Genomic DNA, 27,147 nt, shown 5'->3' on the forward strand with positions numbered 1-27,147 from the left:
TACAAATACGCTCTTTTGAATAAACAGTGTGAACTTATTGTCCCGTTAGCGACAGTTACCAAGAATGAAATGGTGTACAAACCTAAGAACAAAATGCCCGGGAGATTTAACAGCCTAGTAGAAAGAAGCTATTGTAACTGAGTAGTGCTAGCCCAGCTGGATAGCGTGTTAGGCATTAGCTCGCCAGCTACAGTAGTTCACCCCCTAGCCCTGCAGCCACTCGTCACCAAGCTTCTAGATGCAAATATTTCGTGAAGACGTGCAATGACTTTGGCTTTGCCACTTTCTGGTGTGACCCTGCCTTTTGACCATATTTAATCTGTTTTATCTTGTTTTTCTGCTCTTTTTGTGTCTTTGCCTCTTACTTTTCTGTGTTTGTGTCATTATTTCTTGAGCTTTGTCTATTTCTTCTTTCATCTTTTATCTCCTGCTTTGATTCTTTCTTACTGTTTCTTTCTTAATTGTCTATTGTTTGTGTCTTTTGTTTCCTACTTTTAATTTTTTTGTCTTTTTCTTTAATTTTTTCTCTCTCTCCTCTCTTTGCTTTGTATGCCCATTTTTATGTTTTAATTTTTTTGTCTTTATACTCATTTGTTTTTTTTCCTTTTTTTTAATCAGAATTTTTTCTCAACTTTTTCAATTTGATTAACGTTATTGTGTTTCTTTCTGTCCCTCTGTTTTTTCCTTTCTTTCTTTAATTCTCTTTGGGCTCCATGTTTTTGTTTTTCTTCTTTTTTTCTCTGCTTGGTCCGTATTTCTCTCTCTGTATATCTCTTTGCCTCCACTGTTCGTAGAGTTGCGGAGGACACACACACACGCACACACACCATGTCAGCCCTGTGTTTCACCTCTGTGCTCTCTCTCTCAGGAGGGCTGAGCGAGCACAGTATAATGAAGAGTTCATGGCCATTTGATGCCGCTGTTTGTTGAATACACATTGTTCAGCTGAGGGTCAAACTGGGAATTAAAGAACACAGTTTTGTCACCTCATAACATCAGGCTAAATGTAGTTCCAAAACACTATCTAGATTACGACCAGTGAGATTCATATTTCTACCATCCACTTTTTTGTTTTGTTTGTAACTTTGTGATGTGTTTTCAATGGACATTGTTCAGCCAAGGGTCAGATTAAATAATTAAAGAACATAGTTGTGCTTCAATACAAAACTCCCTTGTAGATCGTTGGTTTTATTATACTGTATTTGTATCCTCATAATTTATTTGAAAAGCCATTGTTATAGTGTTGGATGTCCATGTCAAATGCTGAGCCTGCAAACAGGCCCAGACAGAAGCAACATAAATACAGCAAAGTTGAATCATTATGTGATTTGTGGGATCCAGTGTTTTTTGAGCTCGACCTACACTAAGGATTAAAAATCAGGATATCTCGGCCTCTGCTGCTGTGATTATGACCACTCTTCTTTAAATCTGTCTCTTGTGAGTCCCCCAACTTCATGGAAGTGCAATTCTAAAGGTTGTATCCCTTTTTACTTCATGTCCAATGGTGGTCCATTTGCAATCAAGACCACCACTTTCTTCACATTTTTTCTTGTCCTCCATCCATTCTCATCCATCTCTCCTTCTCTTTTCCATGTTTAAAGTCCATGATTTTCCAGCCGTAGTCGTGCAGCGTCGGGCCCGAACAATACTCCTTTGTTAGACTCACACACGTACTGCATGTTGAGAAATGTGGACAGAGTTGTGATCAATGTAAACACGGGCCTGAAGTCCAACACACTGAGCAGAGCAGAGGAAAACAGCGGCAGACAGTTCATCAGACCGGTCAGACTGGGAGCTCTGAGCTGCACCAGAACCGGACAGCTGGAATTCACAGGACTGCTCTGACACCCCAGATATGAAGCATTTAACTCCATCACCTTAAACGGCAAAATCAATTAAATCCAATTGCATTTCCGCGATCAGTGGATTCTCTCGAGGGTGCAAAATAAATCCACACACATGCAAGTTTGCACTGTTGACCGATAGCAAGCTATCTTAACAGAGCTGAACTTGGAGGGAACGGAGAGCTGGAGAGTCCAAAATGGAGGAAGCTACCGTAGCTTATTAGCTGTGTTGCACCATCAACTTCTTTTTAACTTCCTCTGTCGAAGTATAAACTCCGCTGCAAAAGAGGAATTCTTTGCAGACAGTTATGAGACAGGAGACGATGGTACAAATACGTCTTTTGAATAAACAGTGTGAACTTATTGTCCCGTTAGCGACAGTTACCAAGAATGAAATGGTGTACAAACCTAAGAACAAAATGCCCGGGGAGATTTAACAGCCTAGTAGAAAGAAGCTATTGTAACTGAGTAGTGCTAGCCCAGCTGGATAGCGTGTTAGGCATTAGCTCGCCAGCTACAGTAGTTCACCCCCCCTAGCCCTGCAGCCACTACGTCACCAAGCTTCTAGATGCAAATATTTCGTGAAGACGTGCAATGACTTTGGCTTTGCCACTTTCTGGTGTGACCCTGCCTTTTGACCATATTTAATCTGTTTTATCTTGTTTTTCTGCTCTTTTGTGTCTTTGCCTCTTACTTTTCTGTGTTTGTGTCATTATTTCTTGAGCTTTGTCTATTTCTTCTTTCATCTTTTATCTCCTGCTTTGATTCTTTCTTACTGTTTCTTTCTTAATTGTCTATTGTTTGTGTCTTTTGTTTCCTACTTTTAATTTTTTTGTCTTTTTCTTTAATTTTTTCTCTCTCTCCTCTCTTTGCTTTGTATGCCCATTTTTATGTTTTAATTTTTTTGTCTTTATACTCATTTGTTTTTTTTCCTTTTTTTTAATCAGAATTTTTTCTCAACTTTTTCAATTTGATTAACGTTATTGTGTTTCTTTCTGTCCCTCTGTTTTTTCCTTTCTTTCTTTAATTCTCTTTGGGCTCCATGTTTTTGTTTTTCTTCTTTTTTTCTCTGCTTGGTCCGTATTTCTCTCTCTGTATATCTCTTTGCCTCCACTGTTCGTAGAGTTGCGGAGGACACACACACACGCACACACACCATGTCAGCCCTGTGTTTCACCTCTGTGCTCTCTCTCTCAGGGAGGGCGAAGCGAGCACAGTATAATGAAGAGTTCATGGCCATTTGATGCCGCTCGTTTGTTGAATACACATTGTTCAGCTGAGGGTCAAACTGGGAATTAAAGAACACAGTTTTGTCACCTCATAACATCAGGCTAAATGTAGTTCCAAAACACTATCTAGATTACGACCAGTGAGATTCATATTTCTACCATCCACTTTTTTGTTTTGTTTGTAACTTTGTGATGTGTTTTCAATGGACATTGTTCAGCCAAGGGTCAGATTAAATAATTAAAGAACATAGTTGTGCTTCAATACAAAACTCCCTTGTAGATCGTTGGTTTTATTATACTGTATTTGTATCCTCATAATTTATTTGAAAAGCCATTGTTATAGTGTTGGATGTCCATGTCAAATGCTGAGCCTGCAAACAGGCCCAGACAGAAGCAACATAAATACAGCAAAGTTGAATCATTATGTGATTTGTGGGATCCAGTGTTTTTTGAGCTCGACCTACACTAAGGATTAAAAATCAGGATATCTCGGCCTCTGCTGCTGTGATTATGACCACTCTTCTTTAAATCTGTCTCTTGTGAGTCCCCCAACTTCATGGAAGTGCAATTCTAAAGGTTGTATCCCTTTTACTTCATGTCCAATGGTGGTAAAACATGTGTCAATAAATAAGAATAATAGAAACCAAGCTAGCACCCATCCAAATGTTATTCAAATATGTATCAACATTTTCATTATTTCTCATATTAAATGCCCTTGATCTGTTGATGTTGCATGTGACTGGCATGTACTGTAATTTCAAAACGATGACCCACAGAGAGCCGTTTACTTATTTTTACTTTGGTAAAAACTTCAGCAATCATCAGGTTAGATTCTTTTACTGAAAGTCTATCGTCCAAAACACTGTACAATATGTTGTATTTCTGCTTTCTTCAGTTTTTTACCTTAGTTTAACGGCACTAAGGCACAGTCTTTAGTTAAACACAAAGATGTGTTTGTTAAATTCACAGTATCTCTATTTTTATTCCTATATCTTACTACCTCCTATCATAGAGATAACAGGTATTGGTCACCACACATGCGTACATATAGTGTCACTACCAGAGCCCGGTGGTCAGCAGTGTAGATATGTGTGCTGGTGGTGGTCTGGTCAGTAGGTAAGGGGGCATGTTATCTGCCGAGTCCTGGGCTCTTATCTCTGAGCTCACCAAAGACTGTGGGCCCTGGTCTGGGCCCTAGATAGGCCACAAGTTTCTCACACACAGCAGAGAGAGAGAGGGAGAGATAAGAGAGAGAGCTTCTGTGTAATGGAAGGAAAAGATACGAGGTCGTCAAGTTTAGAGCGCTGATTGTGTGTTTCTGTGTGTGTGTGTGTGTGTGTGTGTGTGTTTTAGTTTTGATGTCTGACCAGTGACGCCAACCAAAACCAAACAGCAAGCAGTGCTAGTCATCAGAGACACATTCTCTATCTTTCTCTTTCTCTCTTACACACACTCTGTCTCTCACATGACCTTATCTCAACTTTCCCATCATTCAGTGGTTCTAACCTTTGGTTCTATACCTCCATTAAATTCTCCCCTAAACTCAATAACAGCCTCAAACAACCTTAACCATTTGGCTGCATACCTCGCTGCTGTCAACAATGTAGTGCAGCTTCACAGTTTGGACCACATGTGAAGTTTCCAGTTTAGCTGAAAGAGCATGAAGTGGTAATCCTGACAGCTAAAAATGTGTTACATGGAAATATTGGACATAAGATTCAATAGCAACAATATTCTGTCACGAAGTTAAACCAATTTGGTTTTCGCTTATCCTTTTTTTTTTCTATAAAATGGTATTTGCTTGTACTTAAAGTCTTTAAAAGTCCTATATGGTCTTAAAATATCTTACCTAGTTATGTGAAATCCTAACTTTTGAATGACATTTGCGCAGTTATTGATTCGTTAAGCAGTTGTGGTGGAGGGAAGAGGGCACAAAATTCCGTTTACCACGGTTTTGTTTTGTCTCTTATGTGTGTTACAATAGTATAAATGAGTTTGTATAAAGTTAGTAGAAATGATTGATGATGAGTTTGTCAATAAATCAGGCCAGTACCAGCATCCTGTCATTTTGTAAGTTGTTGCCATGAACAGAAATAAAAAAAAAAAATAATGGAAAATGGGAGAAAAAGAACCTCATAAACTCATCCTCTAAACTATTAGTTTCCAGATACGTTTTCTTTTACTGCCATTACAGTTTCAGAATATTCTTTAGTTATTTTTAGTCAGAAAAATAGGGTTTTGCCAGCCTTGTTTCATCACTTAAAACTAGATTTTAATTCTATTCCAGGTACCACTGTAATGGTGTTAACAAGGCTTTCTCAAACACTCAAATACCCTGTATCCCGTCCGTCCACCCATTCATCCGTCCACCCATTCATCCGTCCACCCATTCTTACCTGTAATTTGTGTTTTAGGGTTTGCGTGATGTGTTTGAGAACTACTACAGAAAGCAGAGGAGGAAACAGGCTCGCCTTGTGCTGCAGCCCCACTCTAACATGGTACGACCCTGCACCGTCACTCTGTGTGTTTGTGTATGCACTTTTATGTCCACACACTCCTAACTACACCTGCCCTTCCCCTGCACACACACTCCCCTCTCCCACTCCCACACACTCCTTAATACATAACTTATGTTAACTACTGTTATCATCATTAGGGATATTGAACATATGGAATGTTTTGCTGTCAAAAACAATTAAAACTTTTTTAAGTTTAACTTCAGTGTATTTTCTGAAAAAAGCCAGTTTATCATTTTGTTTATTTAGATTTATTGTATCAGGCAAGTTAAGTACTATTGAGATTGATATTATTATGATTGTTTGTTTTTAAACTTTTCCTTTGCCATTGGACTCTATCCCTTCTCTGTTTCTCCCCATCTCTCTCTTCCCTCTATATTTGTTTTTTCTTTCTTTGACATTTTCTAGCATGAAACTCTGGAGGGATACAGACGGTACTTCAATCAGATTGTCGGGTAAGTTCGTCCATTTGTCTCTCCCTCCATCAGTCCATCTTTATTTAACCTTTTCATCTATACTGTTTTCAGAGGTTTTCACCTGTTTGACATTTTCAGATTTCTTTGTAATTTCAACTGAATTGAAAATTGAATTTTTCTCACTTGACCCAACACGACAAAATACAAACATGTCTTTAGATAAATGTGTAAATATTTTCAAAATGGCTGACAAAAATGTAACATTACAACAACAATAAATACAGCTTAAACAAACGGGGCTAAACATTTAGCCCACAGCAAACTTTTTCCACAGCAACATTATATATACTTCCTGTTTACATCTCCTAAAGCCCCCAAATGATGGGAACTGTAGTTCCAAAACTTAGAATATGATTATCCCCAAATGGAAGAATGGCCAACAAAATGAATAGGACCCTAACCCTAACCCTATGAGACAAGATCTGACGGTACAAGGAGCATCTTTTTCCTATGACTTCTAAACAGATTAATGGCTGTGTACGGATGGATGTTCGTATTGTTTTACGTCCCTACTATGTAGCCATCCGTTTATCGTCTATCCTTCTCTCCCTCCCTTCATCCATCCATCACTCATCCACCTTTCGCTGACTCTTTCTCTCCAGACATTCATCCATCCAATCCATAGATCTATCCATCCTTAAATCCACACGTCATCCCTTTACCCATCTCTCCATCTATCCATTCACCCATCTATCTATCTATCCATCCATCCATCCATTGTAAGCCTTATGTGTAACTTGGCAGAAGACAGAGTGAGAGACGGTGAGAAAGAGTGAAAGCAAACATTCAGCATTTAGCGACACCTCATTTCATTTCATTTCATTTGAGTGACTTCTGACCATTTGACATCTTTTCATCTCTCCGTTCCTCCGACTGTTTTTTTCCATTCTTTTTAATCTCTCTCTGCCCACACTCACCATTCCCCTTCTTATACTTTTCCTCTCATCCATCACTCCATCCAAATCTCTCCATTGCATTCACATACACATTTACACACACACACTCTCTCTCTCAAACACACACCACACACCCACAGTGGTGACGATTGATAGAGTGAGTGTGATGGTGGTTGGCTTATGGCTGTTATTCCTTCTGTCTGTCTGTCTGACTGGAGCAGACTCTTCTATAAACACCATCAAGGCTGGACACTAACACACACACACACACACACACACATACACACACAATGGCGCACACACCCTCAGGTCTGTTATTCCCATTTGAAGTTTTGGAAAGTGCCATCCAGTGTCTCTCATCCATTGCTGTTTCTCTACCATTGAGTCATCCCTTCATCCATTCTTCCACTCATTTTCCATCCGTCCAACCAATCATCATTTCATCTGGACTTTTTGTTGAGGCGGAACAGTCGGAGTCTTTCAGTAATTTAATCCACCATTTATTCTCAGTAACAACTGGACAGCTTGTTGTTAAAGTTGCCTTGTCTATCCTTTTTTTTTTAAATTAATTCACTCATTCATTCAACCATTCGTTGTTAATGTCTTGCATAGTCACTTTGTGTACATAGAACAGTAGAACTAAATCTATTACATGTTGCAATTATAAGTACAAACAGAATAAGAAAACTCGATACAAAGTTGCTATTAAAATAAAACATTAAAAGGATAAAGCAAACAGAAATGACTTTAAATCAATGAATAATTAAGTTATGGTCTGGCAGTTTTCCCTCCTGCCTTAAACATGTCATAGTCCACCCATTTCTTAAGAAACCCAACTTTGACCCTCTCGATTTTAATAATTTTTTAGACCCATCTCCAAATTCCCAATTTTAAGTTTTAGAAAAACTGGTTTCCTCAAAGTTGATTTATTTTATGAATAAATCATAATGTATTTGAAACATTCCAACCAGGCTTCTGTTCACTTCACAGCACTGTAACGGCCCTCATTAAAGTAACCAATGATCTTTTACTGACAGCTGTTAGTGATAGCTGTTAGATGTGATTGTTCAGTGTTCATCCGGCATATCAGTCGATTTTGTTGGACCGCCTTAACTTGGGTTGGCCTCAGGGATGCTGCCTCACGCTGATTTAAATTGTACTTGTCAAATTTGAAGGGAAATGGAAATTGCTGTATAACACAAGACAGGAAGGGGGCACTGATCTCACAGAGCAAATGGAAATAAAGTAAAAGGTGGAAAAAGTTCAAGATCAATTGAAAATTCCCTCCCTGCATTTTTATACTCTTCAGTAATGACAAAGAGAAGACTAACCATGCACAGTTGGGCCACAAAGTCGACCACAGTGTGGCTCATTGTGGTCTGGCGAGGCTCCATGGGCATTGGTTTGAGTGAGACATATTGTCAGTGGACATAAACCAAAGTCACTTTGCAGGCGATTTGATCCATTTCACACAGGCGTCATTTCAAAAAAGCAGTACAACATATGATTGATGAGTGCGGTCCATTGCTGAGACATCAACAGCTTTTTATGCTTGATTGGATGAATGCGCCACTTACTGGGCTGTCATTGGGACTTGTACTTGTAAATGATTTTCAAACTGGGTAATCATGGTGGCATTCCTGGAAAAGTTGTCAAGATTCACTAACACTATCCACCAAAATTTGAGTGTGGAAATAGGCCACGCAGTTGCAGAATTATACTTCATTTAATGTTGATAATGCCTAGAAATAGCCGTTTGGAATGTGCACAAGCTTTGAGAGGTGGTGAGTCATTTCGTCATCAAAACTACTGTTCACTGATTTGATTTCAGCAGAGATTACTCATACTCTACTATCTCATAGCAAATCTTTTGGCTTCATGTGAGCGGAAGAGAAATTCTTTGACTAAAGAAACAGTAGATTAGTTGGGTCTCTGTAATTAATATTATAAAGAGTACGGTCTAGACTTGCTCTATAGGAAAAGCGCAATGAGATAACTTCTGTTATGAATTGGCGCTATATAAATAAAATTGAATTGAATATATACATTGTCTTGTGAGAGCCGGCTCTACAGGGTTTCTATAATGCATATGTTTGTTTGTTTTTTAAATGGTTTGACATTGTGGGAAAGGCACTTTTTCGCTTTCTTGTCGACAGTTAGATGAGAAGATGGATACCACTCTCATACCTGTCCATTAAATTTGAAGTTACAGTGAGGAGACAGTTAGCTTAGCATAACGACTGGACTTAAGGGCAAACAGCTAGCCTGGCCCTGTCCGAAAGTAACAAAATCCGCCTACCAACACATCTAAAGCTCATCACTTAGCATGTTATATCTTGTTTGTTTAATCCATACTAAGCCTGAACTGTAAAAAGGACCATTCGCCATTTCACAAGGGGTTTTGTGGCAGAGTTACTAGTCAGGTTTCCATCTAAAATGTAGTGCAAATTTTAACAGAATTTCCAGAAAATCTGCAAAACAAAAAGGGAATTGATATGCATTTCCACCCACTACTGTACTGCAAATATTAGGACTTCATAGCGCATCAAGGCATTTCTTTTTTTTTTTCCAATGTAGAATATGAATAATGGTATAAAAACAGGTGGAAACACACTTATTATTCCTTGGACGGTGACAAGAAGACTCCAGGAAGTCACTGTATGTGACCAAGAAATAGAACTACACTTAACCCCCTGTAAAACTGCAACTTGTTGTGTTTACACTTTGGGTTTTGACATCTTTTAAGCTAATTATTTTAGTGTATCGTGACTTTGGCTCTGTCTTTGTTGTCTTTCTTTTCACCCTTTGTCATTCCCTCCTTCCCTCCATCCAGCTTCTTTGTTGTGGAAGATCACATCCTTCACACCACACAGGGTTTGGTCAACAGAGCGTATGTGGAGGAGCTTTGGGAGCTGGCGCTGTCCAAAATCATCGCCGCCCTGAGGACGCACTCTGTAAGGACACACAACCCAAATACAAATACACACTCGAGAGCACAAAATCCAAAACTCATGCTTTAATGACAGCTGTGACAACACTTTAATATCATAAACAGCAGCTGCAGCACACAACACACAAGCATTCTGACACACTCCTCTGTCTCTGCAGTCGTACTGTAACAACCCTGACCTGGTGCTGGATCTGAAGAACCTCATTGTCCTTTTTGCTGATACACTGCAGGTATGTGTGTGTGATTAATTGCACACTGTGAAGAAAGGAAAGGCTTTCCATCCCTGCAGCCCTTGTAAGCATGATGCTGTATGTAAATCATTTTTTTACTCAAGTTTTTTCTTCCTATTTTGGTCTTCTTGTACTTTTTGTTCTTGTATTCAGGCATCTTGGCACATGCCAAGTAAGCTATTTGATCCCAGGGGCCCATGAAACTTGTTCAAAGCATGTTTTGTAGTTTAAAAATGGACGGCTGCCAGTCTCTAAAGAAAGACTTTCTTTCTTAATTTGGCCTTATTAGAAATAGAAACTTATCATCTAATGGAAGTTTGCTCTCCATATATTTATTCTCCACTGTATGTATGAACCAACCTGAATGGATTGAGTGTGATGGATGAGATGTTGGAGGGATGGACGGGAGATAGAGAGGACGTGGGTAAAAACCAGACAGGATAAACGTGTTATGAATGGATGGTAGGAAACCCAAAAGTCATTTACATGAAGTGATGAGGTGCCACTGAATGGCTGAATTCACCCTCTTCTCTTCTCCTCTCCTCTTCTAAAAAGCCACTGACTTACATCCTATCACGTTTATTTGTACTAATACTCTTTCACAACATATACTTAACAATGGCTCAACCAAAAGTTCTGTATTTGTTAAAAATGGTATATATTATGCCTACTACAGCCTCAAAAATGACCAACACCTCGGACAGTCTCAAGAACACCACCAAATGTTTATTTACTGCTATTGTATTTTAAGATGTTATTGTTCATCCACTTCCTAGAGTTCTTCCTATAGAAAAACTAATTTTAATGATCATCACTCTGAAATGTATTGTGCATCCATATTGTCCTCCAAACCTTTTTAGATCCCTCATTCTAAACCCATGCTGGCTGAATTACATTTTTTGGCCCATTTTTTTGCTTTTTAACAATGTAGTTTTAAAAACATACACACACACGGGATGAATCTTAAATTCCTTGATCAGTGTTTAAAAATACATTGGCTGAAAAGTAGAGATGGGAGAACACGTATTTTGCAGACTTATGAAGCAATATTTTTATCTTATTTTCCCATAAGTCAGCCTGCTGTCCTGCAAGGCAGTATGATTGAATTATGAGGAAATGTAATTTGCTCACAAAAATGGAATTTCAGGTTGCAGAACACACAGCTGAAGTACTAAATGTTGCTGGAAAAAAAAATCCATATTAAGTTTGGTATTTTGCAATGGTACTTAGGTAAAACTAAAGTTTCACTTACTGTTACAACACGAACCTGAGTTTATGAAGCGTTGTTTTCTACTCGGAGGTGTAAAAGGTTTAGGCCTCAACTCAGCCTCCTTGTTCATCTGCATGTTCAGGTGCATGCACACTGACTGGTTACTCTGGTTTTCCTCTCCTGCAGGGTTATGGTTTCCCAGTGTCACAGCTGTTTGACATGCTGCTGGAGATGAGGGAGCAGTACGGAGAAATCCTGCTCAAGAGATGGAACATCACCTTCAGGTACTGAGAGATGAACTTGTTTGCTGTTTGCGTGGCAGAAGCAGGAAGTGATTGGGCAAGTGGTGCTGCGTGCATGTTTAGGCGATCATTTTGTTTTTCAGAAGCTGAGAACATGTTACTGAGTGCGTGCTGCACTGACCTTCCCCTTTGTAGTCATAAGGTCATAAGGGCACAGCTAGTTTGTGAGACCACCACACACACACACTTGCACACCAGTGTTGGTTTGTGGGAAACTTCCTTGTCTTGGTTTTGAAGTTTTTTACGACCAGCCAGAGAGAGGAAGTGTTTTAAAGCAAACGTCCGGAACATTCTCTACCCTTCAGAATGGGTAGTACCCTTACAAGATTGTGTTCATTTATATCTCTGTGTGTGTGTTTGTGTGTTTGTTTGGGCTTACATGCCATTGTTTCACCATCGCTTTTGTCCAATGACACCAGTGGGACTTGCAGCAAGAACGGACAAACACACACTCCCTCTCTCCTTCCCCTCTCTCTCTCTCTCTCTCTCCCTCTCTCCCTTTCCCTCTCCCTCTTTCTCACACACAAACACACACACACTGGGGAAGCCACAGGAATGTTGTGTTGTATTGTTGGAGAGGGAGCGCTCTCCGGTTCACGGCCTCTCCATGGAACGTTGGAACGTCCGAACTCTGGAGCGCCAACAAGAAGTGGGGGTGGTGAAAGAGGGAAGGGTGGTAAGAAAACCTCAAGCATTAGAATGACCCCCAATGGGATGAGTGTGTGTGTGTGTGTATGAGAGAGAGAGAGATAGGCTGATGGCATCTTAGTCATCCCTGTTGACCTCTTTTGAATTTGCTGAAAGGAGAAGATAGGAAATAATATACCTGTGATTTTGTTTTTTGTTGTTTCTCCTCTCCAGGCAGGTGTTGGACCAGGACAACTACAGTCCAATCCCAGTCTCAACAGAGCAGGAATACAGACTCTATACTTCACAGTTTCCCCTTCAAGATGCCGAACTAGAAAAGGTAGAGAGCGAGAGAGAGGCAGAATAAAAGTGAGGGAGAGCGCAGAAAATGTCTGGATCAGGAAATTTTAAAATGAACAAACAAGCAAAGAGAGAGGAAATATGTATCAAACAGTGTTGTGTGTTGCTCTTCGTTTCAGTTTAAATTTTGTTGCTCGAGTGCAAAATGTGAAGCAACATTTGAATAAAATCTCACTGAATCCCTGTTTTTTTTTTTTTTTTTTTTTTTTTCTATTTCCTCTAGCTTCCCTTCCCCAAGAAGCTTCCCTTCTCCGAGTTTGTGCCAAAAGTCTACTGCCAGCTCAAAGAGTTCATCTATGCTTGTCTGAAATACTCTGAAGACCTGCATCTCAGGTACACTCGCACACAAAACTTTTGCTTTTCATTCATCCACTGTCAATGACATTCATGCTTTTCAACCCAATTTGGAAATCCTAATTCTCTCTGCACTACAGTCCTTGTCACTACTAACTCCTGTGTTGATCTGGGGATGGTATAGACAACCATGTGCCTCGTCCGATTCACCTGGAGTCACCAGCTGCCTCTTTTTACCTGCTGGCAAGGAGCTTTACATGATCCCTCAGTGGCTTACCACCCAAAGCACTCCCATTGAAGACTTTCTCAAACTTTGAATGAGAACTAACACCTAGTTCATTCTGATTAATTTGAAAACAATACATGTAGCCTAATCCTAAATTATGTCGTTGAATCAACATTGTTCTACTTATTTGTGGTGCCTTGGTGACAAGCCAACGGGTAACTTTTTGTTGTTGCGGTAACAACACTGTAAGGCAAGTATGCTTTACAAAGTCTGCAAACAGCCTTATGTTATCCTTGGGCTGGTTGGTCTATTAAATGAATTAGATTAAATCAAATTTTTGATTTTGCATGGTGTGAAAAAACATGTCTACATCTTTAAAATCAAAAAAATGTTCTCCCCCAAATTTCGATGATAGTTTGACTTTTGAATAAAAAGTGACAGCCCGAGTGCCAGTTGTTGGAACTCAAAGCAACCGGGTTGACCACTGCCAGGAATTGAACTCTGGGTCGCTGCAGTGGGCCCCCAAAAACTTTTTTCTCCATCACTTTTTTGCCATTGTCTGTCTCTCTGTCTCATACACACACAAACACACACTCACAAGCTGTCAGATACAGCAGACTTTCCTTAGTCGATTCTTTCCATTCTGACCAGGGATCTTTGTCTCATTAGATTTGGCCCACATGAGGACACACACACACACACACACACACACACACACACACACACACACACACACACACTACAACTCAGCAATCAAGTCCAGCTTCTGTTCCATGTTCTGTAGAGGTTAAACCGTAACCCTGTGTGTGTGTGTGTGTGTATTGGTTACGGTTGACGGAAGAATTACCTAAAACAATGCAGCTACTTTCCTACCGAGGAGACGAGTAATCAGGAAACAACTTCCGCTGTCCAGAAGGATTCCACAGGGCTGGGATTCAGCCAGACACACACACACACACACACACACACACACACACACACACACACACACACACACACACACACAGATCAACATACACAGAGACATGGGCTCATATATGTGCACATAAACACTCACAGGAAAACACATATGTAAACTTACAAGACCCAAAGAAGCAAACGCTGCACTAGAAAAGGTTTTACAGAGAGAGAAACACACACTTTCATACCCATTTTACAGCAAAACACACACTGTGAATCCTGTTCGATATGTATTATTAGTGTCAAGATCTGATTTGGTTGGTGGTTTCAAACTAAATGGCATTTACTTTAATTCATATTCATATCCCCAGGAGTTGTGTGTGTGTTTTTTTGTGACTGTGTTTTTGTGTGTTCATTTTGTATCCAGCGTCTGCATGTTTGGTAGTGTTTCTCCATACGCTTGCTTTTCTGTGTGTGTACTTTTAAAAATGTCTGTTTAGCATTTGTGTCTATCTGTGCATATGCTCATGTGTCTGTTTGTGTGCATGCATGTGTTGTGTCCATTTTCTGTTTATATGTGCTTGTGTGTGTTGCTATTAGTGTGTTGATTCTCTGTGGGGGCTGGGAACCAGGGAGGTACCATTGATCCGTGACCGGCAGAAGAAAAAGAGACAGAGGCAGGAGGAGGATGAGTGATTGGGGGGGAAAAAAAGTCATCTAATCAAAGGAAAGGAATTGGTATAATAGAACAAAAGAGAGGGAATGAGAAGAAAGACTCAAACTATCAGTCTGTGTTTATTCTTTGTCTCTGTATTCAAACATGGTGGGTTGTAAAGCGCTGACCCAGGCGGCGAAACACTGTCCTTCCACCCAGTTTAATCAAACCTGCATTTCAAAAGTAACAGATTAATCCCACAGTGAAGCCCAAGAAGCAGGCTTTTAAATATGTGCAACCCTCTTCTTTTTAACTTAAATATTAACATGTGACTCATTGTAAAAAATGGTTTAGGTGTTGTGTTTCTTTATTATATTAATTGTCTATTTGACACATGGGGTTGATGTACAAGCCACTAAAACACAAAAAAAACACACAAAAAATTCAAAGCATAGCAGAAAATCCACTAGAAAACACCCACAACATCACAAACAGAGTGATTCAAAGACATGAATTAGATAATTAAACATGTAATTGTGTAAAACAAACCTTAAGAATACAAGTGTGCAAGAAACCTTTTCTTTACCACAAATAAACGTGTGCTTTTTGAGACGTTCCCACAATACTGTCTGGTTCATTAGATTGCCTAATCAACTCTGTGTTCAACTCTGAAATCATCTGAACTAACAAAAATGTCCAGACAGATGTTTTTTGTGTAGCGGTTTCTTTCTGGTCTCTTGCTGACCAGACAGCACTAATCGCTCTTCTCAATCAGAGTAATGACTCCGCTATTTGACCTGGCTTGATTTCTACCGTCCTGCACACCCTGCTATCTGGTTACCACGGCGGCACGCCTTCCTGCCCACTTCAAACACACACAGATGCACAGGTCCGGAAGCAGACGGGATGATGGAGCAGGATTGTAGTCATTGATCCTTCTGACCTCTGACCCTAACCTCTTTTCACAATTCTGATTTGGCGGAAAGAGTATGCTTGAGTGTATGCATGTGTGTGTGCACACATGTTTTGCAACTTTTTGACTTCAAGTGTACATAATTTGCATTACTTTTCTACCTTTCTGTGCATTTTAGTTGTTGTGCAAAAATGTCAATGTGTCCAATCCTTTGCATGTTAGTTAGTTAGTTTAGTTTATGACCAAAATACCTGCAAAACTAATGACATTCCAATATGCCTCAGCTGTGCCTTGTGTTTACTGCTAATTATTAAATGTTTGCATGCTAACAGGCTAAACTGTTTGCGTGCAAATATGGTGACTATGGTAAACATTGTCATTGTGAGCATGCTGATGTTCACGTTTAGCTCCAAACACCACTGTGCCTTAGTTCAGCCTCACAGAGCTGGTGGCATGGCTGTAGACTCTACTGCAAGCCATTATTGGGATGATGGAATGACCAGTATACAGACTTCTTCCATCATTGGCTGCAAGCTCTGAGTTTGAAGAAGCACCCCCCCCTCACCATCTTCCCAATGAATCATATCCTCCCTCTCACGGAAAAGGAAACTGCTCATTAAAGCTCATCTCAGCACTGTCTCGATTCTGTTTGTTTTACTCTTTTGCCTTCCTAATTGGAATCTATACGTAAGAGTTTTTGTTTCATAATGTTAATATGCATGGTTTCATATACAGATTAATTTATATGTGCAAAAGGATGAGATTCACATGTTCACACAAAAGTAGGGCGAATCCTGAAAATGTTTCTTCTTGTAACATCTGTTCAAGTGGACTGTTGTACCCTAAGAGATTTCTGTTTTGCCTATGAGATTCATTATTTAAACATGTGCAACCAATAGCGAGTACAAAAAGACATTTTTGGGCATTATTTCTGGAAGTGGTTTCAACTCATTGCACACCTTTAGTTGAACAAGATGGCCTCCTTATTTAGCCCCTTCAGTAATGAAGTGCACCCTCTTGCGGCATAGATCTTGAGTGAATCTTTGTCTCAGCGTCTTGTTGCAGGAAGGTACAGTAAATGGTCCAAACTAAGGAAACACTTCTCTAAAGGAGGGATACAAAGTATATTGAAAGCAGTTGTTTCTGCCTCCAAGTCGTTCCCAAGAAAATTGCAACTAAAGTAATTTGCATCCAGTCGTACTTAAAGTCGTTTAAACATTTGCAGGTTTAGTTGCCTGTTATTTTGGCTACCATGCCTCAACAAGCAAAGACATCACTTTAGATTTGACAAAGACCTGAGAGTTGGTTTGGCTGGGACTACAGTGATGAAGACTGCTCAGCTCTGTGCTATTTCAAGAGAAATAGGAGTCAAGATGATGTTGGCATGAAACTTTGTGGGAAAGACATCAACCTGTAGCCTAGAGATTAGAGAATAACTGTGCTTTTAGCAAGAAGTTTGCTGGTTTAACTCCTGGACCAGTTAGGGCAAATCTGGAAGCTGAAAACATAAGAAATAGCTTTTTCTGGAGCTGGCACAGAGATGCCCATGAGCCCCACACTCAACCCCAAATTTCGGTCCAGCGTGTCGAACTGCGAATATGAAGCAGGGTGTTGCTGAGAAAGAGCATGCATGCTCAGCCAGCCTGTTCGAGGTAAAGATTGGAAAGAAAACACAGGCAAGTGTGGATGAAAGTGAAAACATTTCTTGCCCACGATTTCCACACAAGCACAGACAATCAAGCAATTCAAAACCAAATTGCATGTCAATCTTGAGTATGCTGTTCGATCACAAACACTTGCACATTTCTCCAGTAGAAATCCAGCCACTGTGGGCTTTGATGTAGCCTGGTTCCCAGTTCCCATGAATCATAGGAGTCGCGTTTTTGTTTTGCAGTTGGTACAGTGTTAAACCCATCACAGAAATAAAAACATACATGCATGACCACATCCTTATGTTTGAAGGAGGCTTTTAGATTGGGCTAAGGCCTCATCTTGTAATTTAGCAATGCCATAACATTTCACAAGGACTATGAAAATTTGCTTGTCGGGTAGTGTGATGGCATCAGTAGTTTGTCAGTTGAGCTGTTAAGACAGCAAAATGTTTCACTAAATTCCGTTGATTTGTTTTTGGACTCAGTCTCAGCAACAAAGTCAATCTTCAGTTAGCTTTCTTGTTGAGTTGAACTTTTTGACCATGTTGACACTAGACAATTCAAAGTGGAGGAAGCTATTATATTAGCTGTGTCACACCCTCCATTTATACCACTTATAACCCTGCTGTACAAGAATATACCTTGCTCTATGAAATAGATGTGGCAAGGTTTGCAGGTACTCATAAGACATGAATGGATGATATAAGCTAGCTAGCTAGCAGGTTTGCAGTCAGTGTGCTTCCTCGAAAAGGAACTAAAATTTATTGAAAGCCAAAAAAACTACTTTATTTTCATCATAATTTATGCTGTCATTTTTCATAAATGACTTGATAAACTGTGATTCTTCAGTGTTTCTCCTGCCATATCTCAACCAAGCTTCCACAAATCTCCACTAACATTTAAGCAAAAATAACTGCACATAGCAAACTCACTGTTTCCATTCCTGCTGCTTTACTTGGAGCTTTTGTTAATGTAAATATAACACTTACAGTCACCACTAAGTGATAAAGCTTTCCACTGGGCAACCATTGTTGGGCTTTTATTATGTAGTCACCACAATTAGCATCTGCTACTGTAACTCCAATGCATGAAAATAGTTTTACATAAAGATATGGACATTTTTCTGTTGTTGTTTTTTTGTCGGTGAATTGGGTTATAAATGACTCAAACATAGTATTTCTGAGCTTTGCTTCCAGGAAGTCTTAAGCAGAATTGACACACTTTTTTATGAAGCTAGAACTGGTTCCATTTCATATCAAGTTGTGGATACATATGCCCATCATTTCGTTACTACGTTGAAGTCACGCTCTCTTTCGTAATGTTTCCACCGCATCAGTTTATTATAATTAGCGAGCAGCTGAAGAGTTGAACCGCACACATTTAGTGTGCGAACTGCTGTTTCAGTGACAAATGACGTAGAACGTTGTGTTAAGGAGTCATTTGAGGGCAAGAGAAAAATATGAGTGAAACTCTATTTGCCTGCCATTGTACATACACTTAGACAGACCGAGACACACAGCCACTACACAAATAGATAGAAACAGTATGTACACTCGCTTACTCAAGCTGTCCATCTTCCAGGAGGGAGGGACAGAGAGAGAGAGGTACTTGGCTGGCAATTTGATGGCCACAGTTGATTTCTATTATATGTGGGCACAGCTATGCAGCACAGTCACTCACTACTCCACACTCTCATAAGGACATTGTGTGTGTTTGCATGTTCCTTAACACTGTCCAGAGTGTGTTTCGTGGTACACTACATGCATATCTGTGGCTTCCTGGCTATGTGCGCTCGAAGCTCTCACTGTTTTCACTGCTGACTGTTCTTTTTCTTTTTCTTTTTTTTTTTTTTTTTATTGTTGTCATTGTTGTTGCTCTTTGTGTATTTTTAGGAAATACCTCTGCATGTCTCCATCCACTCCTCACTGTGCTGTAAACATGCCTGCACTGAAGGCATTTGGCTTGCTTTTGACAGCGTCGACAACCGCGCATTTATTGTGACTGATGGCAGCATAAATATAATGAAATTCAATCCAAATTCTGCGGTGTGTCTATATTTGTATATGTGTGTGTGTGCTTGCAGAGTTCACTAGCATACATTGACTTTTTGCCACTCTCCACACACACACCATTTTTGTCCACTCGGCACTTACGCTGCTCCAGGAATTTTTCCCCCCCTGCTCCAAATTGTCGGAACGTTTTTAGGATTCCTCCGCTTTTTTGGAAACAAAGTGAGTTTGGAATTCCAGCTCTCGCTCTCCCTCAGGCGACACGGTGTGTGTATGTGTGTGTGTGTGTGTGTGTGTGTTTAGGTTGAATTCCAGGCACAGATAATTTACTGATTTGGTTGGAATGTGTTTGTTACCCACAGGGCGCTGGAATCGAACACACACATGCACTAAAACACACAGATTCCTCTTCGTCATCCCGCAGCAGGAGAAAGTGATCGCTTTTGTTTCCGCTGATTATCTCTGCCTGTGTGATGTGTGTTTGACCTCCTCTGACCTTTTGGTGTGTGTGTGTGTGTTATACTATAAAAGGTTTTTTGTTATTTTTTGTATTTGTCCCCTTCTGACTTCATGTGGTTCTTCTTGAAATGTGTACTCACCTTGTCGTGACTGTTTTTGATGCTGTATGCGTCAACATTCGTCCCTCTCCTGTCTGTGGTTGTGTGTCAACCTCACGTCGAACAGCGTCTGGACTCACACAGGCCTCACTTCATCTTTTTTCTGCAGCTTCCAGGAACCAGTTATTAAACAGGAGGCGATGCTTCGCCAGAGAGATGCACACTGCCATGAAAAACCTTACTAGACTCCCAAAATTGTGCAGAAATTTGCCTGGGTTTCTTCACCAAACATCACCCACATTTCAAACATAACAAAATCGATAGTATGTCAGAGATTTTGTAAATGGGTCTGATTAGTGCATTATCTAACATTTGTTTTAACAGGAAATTTGAGCTCCTTTCAGACTTAACAGCCTGCTGGCTTTCTTTATGCCTTGTTGGCTGTGCAGAGGTGGTAATTTTATGACTATTTAAAGTCTGTTGAGGACCGGGGGGGTGTAAATATATGGAATATTTTTGGTTTATTTTACTAGTAGTCTAAAAAGTCTGTGATTTGGAGATATATATATATATATATATATATATAATCATTGATTTGGGGACAATTTTTTTAGGCAATAGGTTAATTATTTTCAAGCTGCAGTCTTAACAATAGATTTAAGACAATGTTCGACTTCTAATGGGCCAGACAGTCCGTAACATGGTAATGTGCTCATTTGAATTGGCTGATATTGAGACTTTTTCCAAATGGAGAGATTCACAGACTCAGAAATTCACTTAAACTGTTTGTACTGGCTTTCAGACACAGCAACTCTCTGCGAGAAATGGAAGAAATCGCTTCTGCACAGTCACTGATTCTCTTTGTTTGTGTGTGTGTGTCTTATCAGTTCCACAGAGGTAGACGATATGATCCGCAAATCCACAAATCTGTTGTTGACCAGAACCCTCAGTCACTGTCTGCAGTATGCCATTAAGAAGAAGAATGTCGGGCTGGCAGAGGTAATGTGTGTGTGCAATGTGTAAAAATTATAATAATCCCTCTCAGAGGGAACGAGCTAATGTTGTTTGCACAACTTTAGTGTTACTGTTGCTCAGAATGGTCACTCTCAGCCTTTCCAGCTCATTTACCCTCACAAAAACAGACATTTCCTCATTTCAACCTGTTGTTGTTGTTGTTGTCATAACTGTGCGGAACGGTGAACTGTGATACCAAGTGGTGATTTTTATTTTCCACTTTCCGTGCTCTTTGTTTTCCATGCTCAATGATCAGCCTAGAGACCAAACATCATTAATTCACAAGACAGGATGTAACAATAAGAGAGCTTGTTACGGAAAATTCAGCACGTCTGCATCCTTTATTAAACAAGTTCAGTTAAAAGTCAGGAACTGTGCTGAATTTCAAAATAATTAGAAGAATATCATGACAAATGTCCAAACGGAGGCTTATGATGCAAAAACCAAACACGTAAGTAAGTGTTGGTAGACTGATTATAGTAGAAATTAAACATATTTGCTTTATTGTGTGCTTTTGTTTCTATTTATTATATATTTTCCACAAAAAACATTAAATGAATGACTAAATAAATGTACAGAGAAAGAACACTGAGACATTGACATTTACTGTCTTAATATAATTGTATAGTGCTAGGAGATGACAGAAAAGGTAACAGCAGCGAAAGAGAAAACATAATGCCCAAATGTATTTCACACCATCACACATGTATAGGAGACAATATACTTTTATATTAAATGGTACATTTGATTTTTGTCTCTTTGGTGAGCTCATCTTTAGCCAGCCCTGCTGCAGCTCTTTCACTGCAGGAAATGTTTTATATTAAACATACCTGAAGATGCCCGGTGTCATTTTTCTGTCCTCTGGTTGCATCCAGTTGGTGCAGGTGATCATAAACACCACCCACCTGGAGCAGAGCTGCCACTTTCTGGAGGAGTTCATATCAAACATCACAAATGTTCCGCCTGACACAGCAAACGCTGCCAAGCTGTACGGGACCTCCACCTTTAAGGTGCGCTTAAGAAACTCTTTTGTTCTTCTGTCCTTCCTACCTTTTTTCTGTTTTTCCACTGCTTTTTTTCTCTCTCCTTCAATTTTTTGTCCAGTCTTTTTTTTTTTTGTCCTGCATGCAACACGTACATCTCTTATTTTTGTTATGATTTGTTTTGTCTTATGCTCCTACCTTGCTCAATACTGCTTTAATGCTCCAACAGCAGTAATACCAATGTAACGCAATTAATATGACAGAGAATCATTAATAAAATCTAGACATCTTTAAAATTGTTTGCAGTGCACCAAAACAAAATGAAGAAAAAAAACAAACAAACAAAAAAAGCACATTCCTCTGTCTGATCTCTGTCCTCTTGCAGGACGCTCGTCATGCGGCCGAGGCAGAGATCTATACCAGCCTCAACGCCAAGATCGACCAATTCCTGCAGCTGGCTGATTACGATTGGATGGCCGCGGTGCAGGGAGGCGGGACTCTGGAAGCCAGCGACTACCTGATTGACCTGATCGCTTTTCTAAAGAGCACCTTCAGTGTCTTCACCAACCTGCCTGTTAGTTTACACACACACACACACACACACACACACACACACACACACACAGGCAAAGGCAAAGGCACACTTACAAGCATACCAAGAAATCGAGAAACACAATAATAATAATAATAATGATAAACTTTATTTAAACAGCACTTTTCAAAACAAAATACCCAACAATAAAATAAATGGTGAAATAAACAAATAGAACCAATAAAACATAGAACTAATGTAAAACAAACAGGTGACATTAATAAAATGCTTTTTAAAGATATATTTAAGCGATTTAAAATATGTTCACACTTAAACTCACAAAGACAAAACCTAAATATACACATTCAGACATATGCAGCTTACACACACAAATCCACACATACGCACAAAGGTTACAGCAATAGTTTGGCATTTTGGGAAATATGCCTTTCTGCCAGAGTTAGTTAAGAAGATCGATAACGCTCTCATGTCTGTACGTTAAATATCAAGCATATTTTCCAAGATCTCCCACTACTCCTTTAAACTATATTGTCAGAAATTGTTTATTAAAAAAGAAAAAAATCTTTGGTGCCAGTGGACATAAATCATAATTATTTCTTAGTTTTTAAAAGTTGCTAATTGTCAAAAATCCACCCTCACTGGCATATAAATTGGAAAGTTCACATATCCATTACATCTAAGGACAACTATTATGTTTATTATGTTTTTTGTTTGTTTTTTTTATAAACAGTATGTGTGTATTCACCATATACATACCTGGAATGTGTGTGTGTCTGTTTTGGTGTCCACTGTATGTAGGTATGACTGTGTGTGTGTGTGTTATATAAGCTCACTCGCCAGTCTCTCCGCATGTTAGCGTGAGACATCACAGGGCAGGACAATCTGCTTTAGTTCGTTAGAGTATCAGCTTGTTACGGGTTAGATCATTAACATGGGGCCCGTTAAGCTCATTAAAGGGTGAGCTGGTCAGGTCAGCATACACCGGCTCAGGCTATAGACTCTACAGCCCGACTGTAATGACATTATACTCTATCAGGATTTTAGAGTGCACCATGAACAGTGGTATTGCAGGGTGTAGACAATATTAAGATTTTTCCGAGTGATGATATGAAGAAAAAATCAATTGTCTGACATTAAGCATCTTAACTATTTCCTGCTATAATAGCCATTATAGATGAAAAGTAATTCCTTAGTATTAGCCCACTGCTCTAATATTCAGGATTATGAATTGTATAATTTGCATTTGATACATTTTGTAATAGTTAACAGCAGTCATCACCCAAATTGTCAGCCTCTTTGGCACGTTAAAACTAATCATATCATTTCATTTCAAAAAGCCAGTTGGCTGGTGAATAAATAAAAGTAATAGGTGAATGCTTATACTTTATGTTGCAACTGCCGGTAATGGGCAAAAAATGTTTAGTTTTCTACGAATATATTGAGCAGCGAACTGGACGGAGTCCTAGGTCCCAGATACATTTTTCTCACTTTCTACATTTTAAAGTTCATTTTTAATGGTGATGTTAATGTTACTCAAAAAAAAACATGAAACTCCTAGATCCAGAATTAATCCAGAATTTAAAAGTATATTGATTCAATTTAACCTATTACCTCTAACCTCAAAAAACTGAATTTTAAAGTCTGTATTTGGATCTTTCGGCAAAGAACTATGGAGCATTTCATTTAAGTTTTTGGTACACTGTCCAAAACACACATGATCGATGTCCCCACTCTGGTGTAAGAAGGTTTTAAGCACATGGACAGATCTAATAAAACTTACAACACACACGTTTTAAGATGATTGCACACACATATTTGGTCAAAGCAGGTCACAAGGCCATAAGGCCACACACACAAGGTGGTCGAGCTAAGTGTTTTCCGGCACTTCTAAGAAGCTTTTCCTACACCCCCACGAGCCCTGGACATGACCCCGTCACACACACTTTAACACACACACACACACACAGTGTGGGGCCTCCTAAGTAGATCAGATGCTATGGATCTAAAAAGCTGGGTGGTGTGACTCTCTGAAATAAGAGGTGATCATATAAAAGAGTAGAGTTACACAGAAATGAATTAGACACTACTGAAGGCAATATATAGCCTGGGAACCAGACGAATCTGCCAAGCTCATGTTTCATTTGCTCTGGCAGATACATCTGGCCCCCCTCCCATTCAGACAGCTTTCCAACCGTGCTGGATCTGGTCGTGCCAATCACAACTGTTTTTCTAATATAGGGCAGGTTTGATACGATGACTGACAGAGGAGTGTCACCGGTCCAGATTAGAAAAGTCACAAGTTTCGCTGCTCTGATTGGTTGTCAGTCTGGACCTGCGTCCAGTCTGCAGGTCTGTCTAGCGCAAGGCCCCAGGCTCACGAAACTCAGATCAAACTGTCAAACTAGGCAGTGCGGATCAAATATGAATCCTACTTCGTTACTTCAAATCGTTACTGCATTGCATATTTCCCGCCTCAAATGTTTTCAGAAACACATTTTAGTGTACTGTTTAGCAGAACCAGAGAAACTGTTTTTTTTTTATTGCATGCATTCCTTGTTCAAAACCTGGCACCAACATTACCCACAATGCAACTCAACTGCCGACAGTTCGGTTGGAGTTTCAGGTGTGTAACCCACTTCTGTCTAACTCTGCACCCCCAGATTTTTTTCATTTTCAAACTTGTAGTCTTCAGTAGATGTTGACATCTTTTGAGGCAATTTATCAGAGCATTAGTGTTTAGTGGTTACTAGGAATCAAACTTTTTAGGGCTGCAACTAATGATTTTTTTCATTCTCAATTAAGCTACCAATTATTTTCTTGATTTAATGGATGAATTGTCTAAAAAATGTCAGGAAATTGTGGAAAATGTCAATCCCAATTTCCAGAAGCCCAAGATGATGCCTGCAAATTGCTTATTTAGTCCAGCCGACAGTCCAAAACCCAAAAATATGCAGCTAACTATCACATAAAAAAAAGAAAAAGCAGCAAGTCCTCACATTTGAAAAGTTGGATCAAGGGAGTGTGAGGCATTTTTGCTTAAAAAATAAACTTGCTTTAGCGACTAATTGTTTCGGCTTTAGACATTTTAGTATTGATGCAAATAATAATACTTCAATAATACTTCTTTGTGTCTGTTTTTACAATTTAAAATGCTACTACTGTTTTCTACTGCAGTATTACTTTGACTTGTTTTTATTTGCATAATCTCACAAAATTGTTGTAGTAATTTTTTTCTGTGGCCCCTATAAAGAGTAGCTTTTGTGCTGTTAATAGCTTATCCAAATAAATAAACAATAAACTACTAAAACTGGTGATACCACTGCCTCCTCTAGCACTACTGCTACAACAGCTTCAAAAATATAGACAAAATATACATTTCATTTGTAAAATTTCACCACGCCAAGTTGCAGTTAAAAGTAAAACGGTGAAATATAAGAGAAGACAATGGTATGTTACAGTAGATAGAAGGATTAGAGCGAAATTGCGGCGGCTCGAGGTCAGAAGATTTGAGGTGGAAGACAGATATTGGAAAGAAACCAACAATCAGGGAATAAGTGATTGTTTCATGTTTTTTTATGTAAGCACACTAAAACCCAACATACACACGCCAGATGACTGACCCATCATTGGTATTTGTTAAATGAGCGCTCACCGTGACACATAGCAACATTCTTGCAACAGTCTGGCGCACTCTGTATGTGTGTGTTTGTGCTTATGTGGTTGTTTTAACAGCTCTAAATGTAACTAGTTGGAAGCAGACATGTACTAAGAAAGCTCAGCGGGCTCAAATTTCTTCAACAACTTTAGAGAGGGGCGCGCGCGCACACACACACACACACACACATGCATCGTCCCAGCTCTCACTAGAGAGGAAAAGATTGCCCTATCCAAGAGCTAATAATACCACTCAGAGTTTAGTGCTAGCTAAATACTCCTAATCGAATTGAGCTCAAATTTAAAGATGGAACGGGGAAGGCATGAAAAGGCCTCAGGGGTGAAAATAATCATGTGAAAATTAGAAAGGAAATTTTGTACTCTCCTCTGACCATAGTGCTCCAATTTTATGGCTTATAAGCTCCTTGATCAGTTTTCTGCTGTGCACCGAGAAGGTTTGGCGGCCGCTTCTCCTCTGCGTGTCCAGGACTTACTGAGTTCTCCATGGTGCTTCAGCACATCGCAACAAAGTGCCAGATAAAGCCAGCAGATTAGCATCATCTCAAGGGCTTATGTGCAATAAATACTTTGCACACAGAGGTGGAAAAAGCTGCCAATGTCCTCAGTGATTTGATTGAGGAGTTTTATTTCCATGCAGCTGTTACACTCCTTTAGTTTCCTTCAGCTTCTCATGTCTCCCATTAATAACACACGGATTTTACAGTTTTGCCATCCGCTAAGTTTCCCGGTTTATGTTTCTCACCATAGGGAACACCCGTAGAACATGCTACCTTACCGGTGAGTATCTGGGTTGTAATGGTAACGGAGTGATGTTTATCAATCCCTGACTGACCTTGTTAACCCTTCAACTTTGACCCTGAATCCCCACTTGAGAGTTCACCAACCAGCATGTGAGATGAAAAGGGAGTGATGCACGTTTGCCTGAATCTGTGTTCCTGTGCCCAAATCTCTGTCCCAACCAGGGGGGGAAATCATAACCAGCCACCTGCCAGTGCTAACCAATTTTATTTGAATGTAGGCTAATGTACCAGAAACTTTGGCAGGTTACAGCATCATTTGGAGGTTGTGCTCTACTC

General features: G+C 39.6%; 1 protein-coding gene across 5 annotated transcripts in view; it reads left to right on the forward strand.

The window, feature by feature from the left end:
* Window positions 1-27,147, forward strand: part of exoc6b (exocyst complex component 6B) — a 108,389-nt gene that overhangs the window by 38,772 nt on the left and 42,470 nt on the right. For 3 of the 5 annotated variants that reach the window (XM_044182909.1, XM_044182905.1, XM_044182906.1), the window contains exons 9-19: window positions 5,488-5,571; window positions 5,998-6,044; window positions 9,795-9,915; window positions 10,070-10,141; window positions 11,538-11,635; window positions 12,515-12,620; window positions 12,864-12,973; window positions 20,734-20,845; window positions 21,736-21,870; window positions 22,229-22,417; window positions 26,819-26,848. In XM_044182909.1, coding sequence (XP_044038844.1) covers window positions 5,488-5,571; window positions 5,998-6,044; window positions 9,795-9,915; window positions 10,070-10,141; window positions 11,538-11,635; window positions 12,515-12,620; window positions 12,864-12,973; window positions 20,734-20,845; window positions 21,736-21,870; window positions 22,229-22,417; window positions 26,819-26,848 — 1,104 coding nt within the window. The remainder of the gene's footprint in view (window positions 1-5,487; window positions 5,572-5,997; window positions 6,045-9,794; window positions 9,916-10,069; window positions 10,142-11,537; window positions 11,636-12,514; window positions 12,621-12,863; window positions 12,974-20,733; window positions 20,846-21,735; window positions 21,871-22,228; window positions 22,418-26,818; window positions 26,849-27,147) is intronic. The other 2 variants (XM_044182907.1, XM_044182908.1) reach the window with 1 other exon arrangement.

The sequence above is a fragment of the Siniperca chuatsi genome, linkage group LG22, assembly GCF_020085105.1.
Source record: "Siniperca chuatsi isolate FFG_IHB_CAS linkage group LG22, ASM2008510v1, whole genome shotgun sequence".
In the NCBI taxonomy this organism is placed as follows: Eukaryota; Metazoa; Chordata; class Actinopteri; order Centrarchiformes; family Sinipercidae; genus Siniperca; species Siniperca chuatsi.